The sequence below is a fragment of the Echinops telfairi genome, unplaced genomic scaffold (genome assembly GCF_000313985.2).
Source record: "Echinops telfairi isolate 266 unplaced genomic scaffold, ASM31398v2 ScPeMD7_18;HRSCAF=68, whole genome shotgun sequence".
Lineage (NCBI taxonomy): Eukaryota > Metazoa > Chordata > Mammalia > Afrosoricida > Tenrecidae > Echinops > Echinops telfairi.
In genome coordinates, this window is record NW_022103915.1 from 88,131,954 (window position 1) to 88,143,830 (window position 11,877).

The 11,877-nt window shown below is 36.0% G+C and overlaps 1 protein-coding gene across 1 annotated transcript; it reads left to right on the forward strand.

The window, feature by feature from the left end:
* Positions 1 to 10,076: 10,076 nt before the first annotated feature.
* LOC101656552 (olfactory receptor 4L1-like) lies at positions 10,077 to 11,015 on the forward strand. Its single transcript, XM_004698845.1, has one exon. It carries the CDS (start codon positions 10,077 to 10,079, stop codon positions 11,013 to 11,015), a length of 939 nt encoding a protein of 312 aa, XP_004698902.1.
* Positions 11,016 to 11,877: the final 862 nt, after the last annotated feature.

Consider the following 11,877-nt stretch of genomic DNA (forward strand, 5'->3'; position numbering starts at 1 on the left):
ACTGAGCAGCCGGCAGAGAAGGTGATTCTGAAGGTTTCCTTGTTGGATTCAGTTCTATACTCGCCCTTTCATAGTATCCTCTCTATTGCAGGGAGTGGGAAAAAGTAAAGCAAACAAACAAAAAATGGCAAAAATCTCCTTGCTGAAGAGTCAATTCCAATTTATGGTGACTCCGTGTGTTACATTGTAGACCTGTTCTATTGGGATTTTCATGACTGACTTTGCAGAAGCAGATTGCGAGGCTTGTATTCTTAGGCACCTGCTAGATGGATTCAAATCAGCAATCTTTCAGTTGGGAGCCGTATACTTACCGAATTATGCCACTCAGCGACTCACTCCTACAGGAGTTAGAGCCAGTTTCACCTCATACTCTATGTACAAAAGGGAAAACAACTGCCCAGTCTTGCTACATCCTCACAATTGTTGTCCTTTGAGCCCATTGTTGCACCCTTTTTATCAATCCTTCTCTTTGAGAGTCTTCCTCTTTTTCATGGACTCGCATTAATAAGCATTACATTTTCTTGGAACTTGTATCTCTTGACAACATGTGCAAAGTATGTGAGATGATATCTCACCATCCTCACTTCTAAGGAGCATTGTGGTTGTACTTCTTCCACAACACATGTATTCTTCTGGAAGTCCACTGTACATTCAATATTCTTCTCCAACACCATAATTAAACTGCATGAGTTTTTCTGGGTCTTCATCATTCACTGTCCAGCTTTCACGTGAATAGCGAGTGATGAAAAATACCATGGCTTGAGTCAGATACACCTTAGTCCTAGACGTGACATCTGTGCTCTACAAAACTTTAAGGAGGTCTTGTCCAGCAGATTTTACCAATGCAATACATCATTTGCTTTTTTGGACTACTGTTTCTGTAAGTATTGATTGTGGATCCAAGAATAATGAAAATCTTGAAAATGTCAAAGCATTATCATAATGTTGTCTATTAGTGCAGTGCTGAGGAATTTGCATTTTTTGTGCTGTGGTGTTGTCCAAACAGATGGCTGAAATCCTTTACTTCACTGGTAAATTCTCAGGTCCTCTTCGCTTTCAGCAAGCAAGGTTGGGTCATCTGCATCTCACAGGTTGTTTGTTAATTAGCCTTCTCAATCCTAATTCTGTGTTCTGCATATAGTTCAGTTTCTTGGATTATTTGCTCAAACTACAAGTGAATAAATATAGTGAAAGGGTACAGTGTTGGCACACAACTTTATTTTAAATCAGGCAGGACTCACTTTTCCGTTCTAACTACTAAGTCTTGCCCCGTGTACAGTTTCCATATGAGCACAATGAGGTGTTTTAGAATTCCAATTCTTCTCAATATTTTCCATAGATTGTTGTGATCCACATAATCAAATGTCTTTGCTTGATCCGTAAAATAAAAGTAAATATCTTTCTGGTACTCTCTGCTTTCCACCAAGATCCATCTGACATTAGCAATGATATCCCTCATTCTCTATCCTCGTCTGAATTTGGTTTGAGTCTTTAGTGGTTCCTGACTAAGTACTGCTGCAAGTGTTGTTGAATTAACTTTCGCAAAACTGTACTTGATTTTTTATAGTTATGACAGTTTTTAAAAATTTTGATAGTCTGTCGCATTAACTCTCCTTGTAATGGGCACAAATATGGATCTTTTCTAGTCCATTGGACACGTGACTATCTTCCATAATTCATGAATGAGTGCTTTCAGTGTTTCATGAGTTTGCTGAAACATTTCAGTTGGTACTCTTTCAATTCCAAGTCCTGGAATTCCAATGCCTTCAATTAAACTTGGACTTTATCCTTGAGGATATGCTATCTCTTGAATTAGTTGAACGGCGACCAGTAATTTTTGATCCATTGGTTCTGTATGTGCCTTCATTCTTCTTTTGATGCTTCCTGCATCATTCAATATTTTACCCATATAATCCATTAATATTGCAACTTGAGCCTTGAATCAGTTCTTTCAGCTTGGATTGTGTACCTCTCCACTGTTATCACACCCAAGACTTGCTTGCTGAGCACAATATTTCTTTGTGGGTCTGGATGGCCCAGGAATTTTGAAATGCACTGTATAGGGTTGTTGAGTTGACTGTTCTGCTAGCCTTAGCCTTTGAAAGGTATGGGGCCATCTCTAAACCTCTGCACTATAGACAATCATGAGCAACAGGATGCTGAGTGCATTTGTGATTCTTCCATGGATAACTGGTTTCGTACATGTTGTTGTTGTTAGGTGCCCATGAGTCAGTGACCTTATATGCAACACTGCCCAGTCCTGTACCATACTCACAATTGTTCTTATGTTTGAGCTCATCGATGCAGTCACTGCCAATCACTTTGTTGAAGGGTATCCTCTTTTTCATTGTGCTGCTAATTTACAAAACATGATGGCTTCCCCAAGCACTGGTCTCTCTTTACAACCTGTCCAAAATACATAAGTCTACATCTCTCATTCTTGCTAAATTTGTCTTCATATAGTACAGTTTCTCTGATTATTTGCTCAGCATACATTTTGAAAAAAGTCTGGTGAGAAGATACAGCCATGACACACACCTTTCATGATTTTAAACCAAGCAACATATTCTTGTCCTGTGCACACACTGCCTCTTGATCCCTACACATGTTCCACATGAGCATAATGAAGTATTCTGAACTCTCTTTCTATTCAAGGCTATGCATAGTTTATTATGGTCCACTAAGTTGAGTGCCTTGCTGTAGTCAATAAGACACAAGCCAACATCTTTCTAGTATTCCTTGTGCTCAGCCAAGATCCATCTGACGTTAGCAATGATAGTCCACTTTCCATGTCCACTTCTGGATCCAGCCTGAACTTTTGGCATCTCCCTGTCAATGTATTGCTGCAACAGTTGTTGGATGATCTTCAGAAAACTTTACTTGCATGCGATACCAATGATATTATTCTATAATTTAAGCATTCTGTTGTATCACCATTTTTGTTAATGAGTACAAATATGGATCTCTCCCAGTCAGTGGAACAAGGAGCTGTCTTCCAGAATCCCTGGCATAGATGAGTGAATTCTTCTAGTGCTTCGTCAGCAGGTTGAAACATTTTATTTGGTAGTCAAATCTTGGAATCTTGATTTGGCAAATGCTTTCAGTGCAGCTTGGACTTCTTCCTTCAGTACCATTGCTTCTGCTCATATGCTACCTCCTGAAATATGTGAATGTTCACTTTTTGGTACAATGACAGTGTATTCTTTCTATAGTCTTTGGATGCTTCCTGCATCATTTAATATTTTGACAGTATTTCAATACTGCCCCTTGAGGCTTGATTTTTTTCCTCCAGTTCTTTTAATTTAAGATATTCTGAGTGTGTTTTTCTTTTGATTTTTAACACGAGGTCTTTCTGTTCAGGTCTTTGACTTCATTGTCTTTTTCCTATAACTGAACTACTCTATGATTAAGAGCACGTTTCAGAGTCTCTTCTAACACCACACTGTTATTTCTTGCCTTTTAAATGACCTCTTTCTTTCCTCATGTATGATGTCATCCCACAGATCTTCAGATATTCTGTCATTAACGTTCAGTCATCCAATCTGTCCTTGAGATGTTCCTGAAATCCAGGTGTGAAACTTTCAAGGTTATATTTTGATCTTCCTGGACTTGTTTAAATTACCTTCAGCTTTAACCTGAACTTGCATAGAGCAATTGATGATTTGCTCATTAGGAAGCCCTGGACTGGGTTCTAGCTGCTGATTTTGAGTTTCTCCTTGTCAGTTCCAAGAGATGTCATCAATTTGATTTTTGTTTATTCCATTTGGAGAAATTCATATGTACAGTTGCCTTTTGTGATGTTGAATACAGGTATTTGTGATGATGGAATCATTAGTCTTGAAAAAATTCTGTCATTTGATCTCTGACTTAATTTCTATCACCAAGGTCATATTTCCAAACACTGTACATTGCAATCACCAATAATTATCAATACATCTTGATTTTATGTTTGATCAATTTCAGACTTAAGATGTTGGTAGAATTTTTCAATTTCTTCATCACTAACTTTGGTGGTTAGTACCTAAATTTGAATAATAGTTATATTGATTGGATTTTCATGTATTCAGATAAATAGTATCCTCACAGACAGCATTTGTACTTCAAAATAGATCTTGAAATATCTTTTTTAATGACAAAGTCAAGCCATTCCTTTTGATTATTTCATTCCCAGAATAGCAAATTATATGGTTTTCTGATTCAATATGCCCAATACCAGTACATTTCAGCTCACCAATGCCTAGGATGTCTATTCTTATAAGTTCTGTTTCATTATAGATAGCTTACAGTTTCCTATTTCGTACTTCATACATTCCAAATTCCAATTATTAATTGATTTTACACCTGTTTCTTCTCATTTTGGCCATGCCCTATCAACAAATGAATGTCTCAAAAGCTTTGCTTCCCCAGATTTTACTCCATTTGTGTAGTTATGATCTACTCTACTTTGAGAAAGCATTTCTTCTTGACTGAAGGGCTCATTTCTGGTACTATCTCCAACAATGTTCTGCTTCTTTTCATGAGGTTTACCATCTCTGACTCTGTTTCTATTTTGTCCATAAGGTTTTCTGTGGCTAATTCCTCAGAAGTGGACAGTCTATTCCTTTTTTGTAGTCTGTTCTTAGTCTGGAAGCTCTGCTGAAACCTGTTCACTTTGGGTTACTCTGCCAGCATTTAAAATAGTGGTAACACAGCTTCCAGCATTATAACAAAACACAAATCACAGCCACAGTGTGGTAAACTGACAAATAAGCAGTTGGGTTTTGTACATAATAATAGTCAAATGCTATTCTTCCTTGTTCTGTAAGTACAACTAGTTCAGTCTGGAATTTCTTCTTTGTGAAATAAATTCTTTGTTTCTATTTATTATCTAAAGCAAATTTTATTCTAATATTAAAAAGGCGTCCCTTACTTGAGAAATTGACTGGAAGAAATGATGAATTAAAAAGCTGAACACATTCAACATTGGGTCATTTTAAGACTTTTGTCACTAAGTATATCCGGAACCACTTGAGAATATTCTAATAAATTGTATGAACCAAGTATTGGTTTGAGGCTTGCTTAATATGATACATATTTCAAGACCTCATTTTTGCTCCTTGAAAAACATCATTGGAATAAAAAGCTTCATAAGTTCTTGGATCTGACTGAGACTGCAGGATGAATACATATATTTCCAAAGAACAAATATGAAGCTAGAACACCCACCCCAGACTCTATTTTTAAAGAGGAAGCAAATAATCAACAAATCCACCAAAAGCAAATCTATCTACAAATAGAAGTATATACTGAAAAAAATCTCTGCTATAGACAAACAATAAAATTGATATAAATTGAGACAATTCACATTTGAAGACCTGCTAGCTATATGAGGGGGTATCCCCCCTACCCCCTCTCCCAAAAATGGAAAAAAGATTCGCTGAATGGATCTTTCGTGGTATACATTTTTCCAACTGGGTGAGCATCCAGCAACTTGCTCTGAGTTAGTGCACCCAGTGGCATTTCCTAGGAAGGTTCTCTTTGGTCACAGTTAATTTTTTAATAAAAGTAGTTTTACTCAAACCTCATTTTTTTGTGATGGCCAATTAAGAGAATAGTTTGTGGCTGTGAAATTTTGTCTCCTGCTTGGGAAACATGCCACAGAAACTGTTGTGAAGTTGAACACAGCTTACAAGCCCTGGGCTATGGGAAAAGCTCAAATGTACAGTGGTTTTCTCCTTTCCAAAACGTTGAAATGTCAATTGATGACAAACCTCATTTTGGAAATCAGTCAGCTTCTTGCATGGACGAAAATGTTGACAAAATTCATTTACTTGGCTCAAAGATGAACAATGGACCATTGAAGAAATGGGGGAAGTTATCTGTACTATCATGGAGCTCAGTTCAGCCAATTTTAGGGGAAGATTTGGGAATGAAAAGAGTTGCTGCAAAATTTCTGCCTCGAGTTCTGAATGACCAGTACAAAGAGTGTCCAGTGGACACATCCGTGCTTTGAAAGAACAGCTCCAAAGCAAGCCAGACCTTGTTTCCTAGGTCATTATTGGTGATGAGATCTGGTGCTATTTTTACGACCTCAAAGTAAACATCAATCAAGCCAGTGGAAGATGCCATTGTCAGCTTGCCCAAAAAAAGCTAGTCAAGTGAAATAAAAGATCAAGATGATGCTCTTTTTTTTAAAAATTAATGTGAGGGGGAATAGTGCATTGAGAGTTCGATCCAACAAGTCAGATGATTAATTAAGCTTTCTATTTAGAGATTCTGAAAAGAGTGCATAATAGTGTGTGACAAAAATAAAGGCCTGATTTGTGACAGACAGGGCTCTGGTTTTGCCACCATGACAATGTTCCTGCTCACCCAGCCAGCTCAATGTGCCAGTTTTTGGGCAAAAAGTCAGCATTCCCCTCTTGCGCCATGCACCTGACCTCACTCCATGTGACTTCTTTTTGTTTCCTCGAATGCAGAGGGACATGAAAGGATGGTGATTTGATCACAAAGAAGAGGTGAAGGGAAAACAATGTGGAAAGTGCTGTCAGCCATCCAAACAGGTGAGTTTGAAAAATGTTTCCAGGAAAGAAATAACAGATTTGACAAATGTACTAAGTGTAATGGAGAATACTTTGAAGATGATAAGTTTGTACTGTTAAAAAAAATTAAATACATAGCTTTGAAAAAAAATTGTTTGGGGATGGGGATGGGGGGATGCCCCGCTCATATTATAAAGGACTACAGAATTCTTTAATGGCCCATATTTTATGGATAGTTTTGAAGCTACCGTGAAGAATGATTTTCATAGGCATTTGGAAGGGGACTTGAGAGAATGTATAATTGGGTCAGAATCCATGGTTTAAAAAAGAAGACTGAGATAAATAATCAATTATTTAAGCCCATAATCCCCAAACAGGGTGAATGCATCTCTCACTGGCTCTACACAATTAATTGGGGGGAAAACAATAGGACCATCTCTTTATTTCTATTTAATTGGAAAGGATTCGATATCATTTACCAGTATTTAGCAAATCAATTATTTTTGCTGCCTTAATTCAATCTGTCACATATAGACATCCTATATGGACCTGTATGTTGTTGTTTACTGCCATGAAGTCTATTTCAGTTTACAGTGATCCTATATGACTAAGTTGAAGTATCCCAAAGGATTTTCTATGCTGTTTGGGAAGCAGGTTGCTATGTCTTGCTCCTGTAGAAGCACTGTGTGGTTTTAAACCTCCAGTCTTTAGGCCAACTGCAGAATACTTATTAGTGGTAACTCGGGAGCTATTTCAAAGGTGGAATTTAAAGTCTTTTGAAGAAAGTGTGGGTTGATGAAAAGGCAGTATTAAAAGCAGTTCTCTTCATTTTCTTTGACCCTGTTGTTTTGTATTGTGGCTTAAATTTACTATTATCGAGTAGATTCCAACTCATAGCAACTCTATAGGACAGAGTAGAATAGCCCCTTTGGGTTTCTTTCCATGGTTACAAATCTTGAAGGTGAGCAGATAGCTTCGTCTTTCCCTATGGAATGCCTCCTGGATTTGAACCCAATGTATAACCCAGGAGGAAATGAGGGCTCCTGTATTGTAGCTTATGTGCGCCCAATTAAGGAATTGAAAGATGGTATCTTATTTTAACTCAATTTTTCCAATGAAGAGCAATCAATTGATTCTCTAAAATACCATAAATGGCTTTAAAATATTTCAAATAATGAACATTGGCTTGAAGATAATTCTAATCACTAGAGTTCAATGGAATTACTTTAAAATTGCTATGCAAAAAATACAAATAAATTATTTGACAAACCTAATTACAAGTAAATGAACTATGGGTCTTGAGACCTATAGCACATCAATTTAAAATAATTATAAATTATGAATAACTATTATTTTACAATATAGATTTATTTCCATTAATATTATGAAATAACATCATCTCTATGGTGCCTGGCTATATTAACTCATGATATTATAAAGTCATAATTACTATCAAAGCATTTAAGAAGCTAACATGCAAGGCATAAGCTAAATTGTTTTAATTTTATTTGCAATATTGATAGTAATGTAATAAGTTTAATTAAAATTTTTAAATGTAATTTTAAAATTAAATCCTTTTTCAATATTTCTTAATAAGTCACAAAATCATGTCCTGCTGAGAAAATACATTACTTTCTGTCACTATAAAAGTGGTTAAAATGCAGAGTCTGATGAAAAATATTAAGTATATAATATCCTTCTTGTCAACAAACACTAATGAAAAGCATATGGAGCCCATTTATAGTGATTATAAAGCCAACTAATAGAAAAATTTTATAAAAGAATGGATGTTTTGCATTTTAGTGTATATGGGTTCTGATTACCTATAAATGACTTTCTTAATAAAAGCAATGTTCATGCAAAAATGTACATTATGCTATATAAATCAGGTAGTGAATTTGACTGGAATTAAATAAGGACTTCTCACTCAATGCCACTGAGTCACTGCTGACTGACTCATAGAGACCTTAGGGTAGGGTAGAACCGTCCTTGTGGGTTAATGAAACTGTAACTCTTACGGGCTGTATTATAGAGATACCACCTATTATGAAAGGGATTCATGACATTCTTTGTAAACAAATTACTGAAATAGACTTTGAAGGCTGTGGCATAGAATATAGTGGAATCACAAACATTTAGTTTTGTTAAAGCAACAACTTCTCAAATTAGTTTTGAAAATTGTGTAATAAAATAGGTAAACATAATGAAACTATTTGTGCCACATAAACATTCTCTAAAAGTCTTGCAGGAAAATACCTAACTTTAAATAAGAATTGAATCTTTAGTGAGCACAAAACAGTTAGACTGGCCACTATATTTAAACTTTTGCAACTTCTTTTTCCTGAATATGGTTTCTATTGTATACAGTATGGTTTTGGTAGTAAATTTACAAAGAAATTCTTAATATTAAATAAATAATTAAATATAATCTCAATATAAATATTAAAGTGGGTTTGCTCAACACACTTTGAAGATTATTGACTAAATTATAGAGGGTACCCTGGTGATGCTGCGGTATAAGTACTGGACTGCTAACCACAAGATCAATGGTTCAAACACACTAGCTGCTCAGCAAAAGAAAGAAAATACTATTCTCTAAAAGACTTAGTCTTGGGAAGGCTATAAAAGATCACTATGAGTCAATGTCCACTCCATGGCAGTGGGATTTTTTTTTAAGGTTCTAGAAAGGGACATGGAAGGACAATTGGAGAATAGTGTGAAAGAAGGGAAATGTTCATTAAATAAAATAATTAATGTTAGCATTTACTTTATTATACCCAATCAACAGTCTCCTATCCATCAATATTCTCCTTGGCTCTTTTAATCGAGCCATGTCCTGAAAAGAAGCAGAGCCTATTTGAGAGCCAGAAATCAAGCTTAAAACATATCTCCTGGTCATTCCAAAAATTTAACTATGTACTATAACAAGTCCCACTGGTATTTGGATTCCCGGAGCTCAAGCACACCAGCCTCCAAAGTGTTCACATCTTTATAAAAGAGGCAGGAAATCATGTGCAGAATCATATGTAGGGCAGCAGAGAGAAGGAAGAGCAGAATTTATTTTAAATGACCCCTGAACATGACGTCTCTCAGAATGTGCATTTAGATTCGGTAAGTGCACATAGCATAGAAAGCTAAAAATGCTTACTATACTGAGGATGGTATTTTGATTCATTTTTGTTTGAAGTTATTATGAAGAATTTATGGAGAAAAGATTATGGCTGTATTTATTATCCAAATTTTCTATATGAGAAAATTAGTGACAACATTAAGATCAATCGTTGAAGGCATCATCAGCTGGACTATTAAAACAAGAAGACATTAAACGTCCACTCCTTCAAAGGCTTCTAGTTATTGAATACTGTCTTGTCTTTTTCAAGTAATTTCCATGAAAAATCTCCACTCATGAGCCTGGATGTGTTAATTTGTTTAAGATGATATGCTCTTAATTCATCAACTATTACTTGTCAAATATAAATTTAAAGCATGAATGCTGTCATTTAATTTTCTTTTTCTCCTCTTCATACTTACTCTGAAACCTTCTGAGCCGAGTAAATGGATCTTCGGAATGCATCTATGGTGACTGAGTTCATTTTACTAGGCTTTTCTGGGCCATGGGAACTCCAGGTTTTCTTCTTTGTGACGTTCACCTTGATCTACGGTGCCACTCTTATGGGAAACATCCTCATTATCCTCACAGTGACGTTTAGTTCTGCCCTTCGATCGCCCATGTACTTCCTCCTTGGAAACCTCTCGTTTCTGGACTTGTGTCTCTCCACCGTTACCACCCCCAAGATGATCACAGACTTGCTGGCTGAGCACAGGGCCATTTCTTTGTGGGGCTGCATGGCCCAGATGTTTTTTAGCCACTTCTTCGGGGGTGCTGAGATGACGCTGTTGATAGCCATGGCCTTTGACAGGTATGTGGCCATATGCAAACCCTTGCACTACAGGACAATCATGAGCCACAGGCTGCTGAGAGGCCTCGTGGTACTGTCATGGATAACTGGTTTTATACATACCCTAAGCCAGATGGTATTAATAATAAACTTGCCTTTCTGTAACTACAATGTCATAGACAACATGTTTTGTGACCTTCCCCTTGTGATCAAGCTTGCTTGTATTGAAACATATACCCTGGAGCTATTTGTCATCGCTGACAGTGGGCTGCTCTCATTGATCTGTTTCATCCTCCTACTCATTTCCTACACTGTGATCCTGGTCACAGTCAGACAGAGGTCATCTGGAGGGCTCTCCAAGGCTCTCTCCACATTGTCTGCCCACATCATTGTGGTCACTCTGTTCTTTGGACCTTGTATCTTTATTTATGCCTGGCCATTTAAAAGTTTTTCAGGAAATAAAATCCTTGTTGTATTTTACACTGTTATCACACCCTTACTGAATCCTCTTATTTATACCTTAAGAAATCAGAAAATGCAAGAAGCTATGAGAAAATTACATTCTCAAAACGTTAGATCCATGGAGGTCTTCTAGATTTTAGAACTACGTAATTACCATAACTCAAGCACTAGATTTAGAGAATTCAAATCAATCACATAATATACGTAGCTTCTTAATTTAAAATGGAAAAAATTATGCACTATTATAAATTGATACCCAATGTTGCTAGAACATGTAATAGTCATATGCAGCAAATAGATATATAGAATTATTTAGGGCTGTTCTGTAAGCATTCAATACATATTTATTAATAAAAATGAATGTGTAGGAATATATATCAATATTAGGAATTATTTAAATAATTATACAATGAGTATTAAATTACATTCATAGACAGATCTATCATAAATCATAGATTATCGTTAAATGATGTGCCATGAACAAAAATGATTATAGGAAAAGCATGACTAATATTATGGAACAGTAAGATGAAAAATTAGTCTAAGTCTGTCAATGTTGTTCTAGAGTGAATCTAAAAAGATGCCAGAGGAAAGATCCAATATGGGACAATTTAAATAAAACTACAAAGGCTAATATTGGAATGCTTTGAGGGATTTTGTAAATATCATATTTAAGGAACATCATAAATATGCACAACTGACTTTCAAATCTCAAAATATAAGAGTAAAATCATACAGCTTTATGTAATAAGCCCTGTAACATTTTCTCTCAGGGAGCTTTCTATATGACTTCAGCTCAGTTTCCTATTTGCAGGCTTGTAAATTTTAGAGAAATTATACCCAAAGGTGATTTGCTTGTGTGTCTGTGTTTGATGCAAGGGGTGGAAGGCTAAGCATAAATATTCCCTTAAGACACCAAGATTTCTGATGCTGAATTTACACATACGTTTTTTTTTTTATCCAATGTATTTCCTACAAGTAGTTCACATGATGTC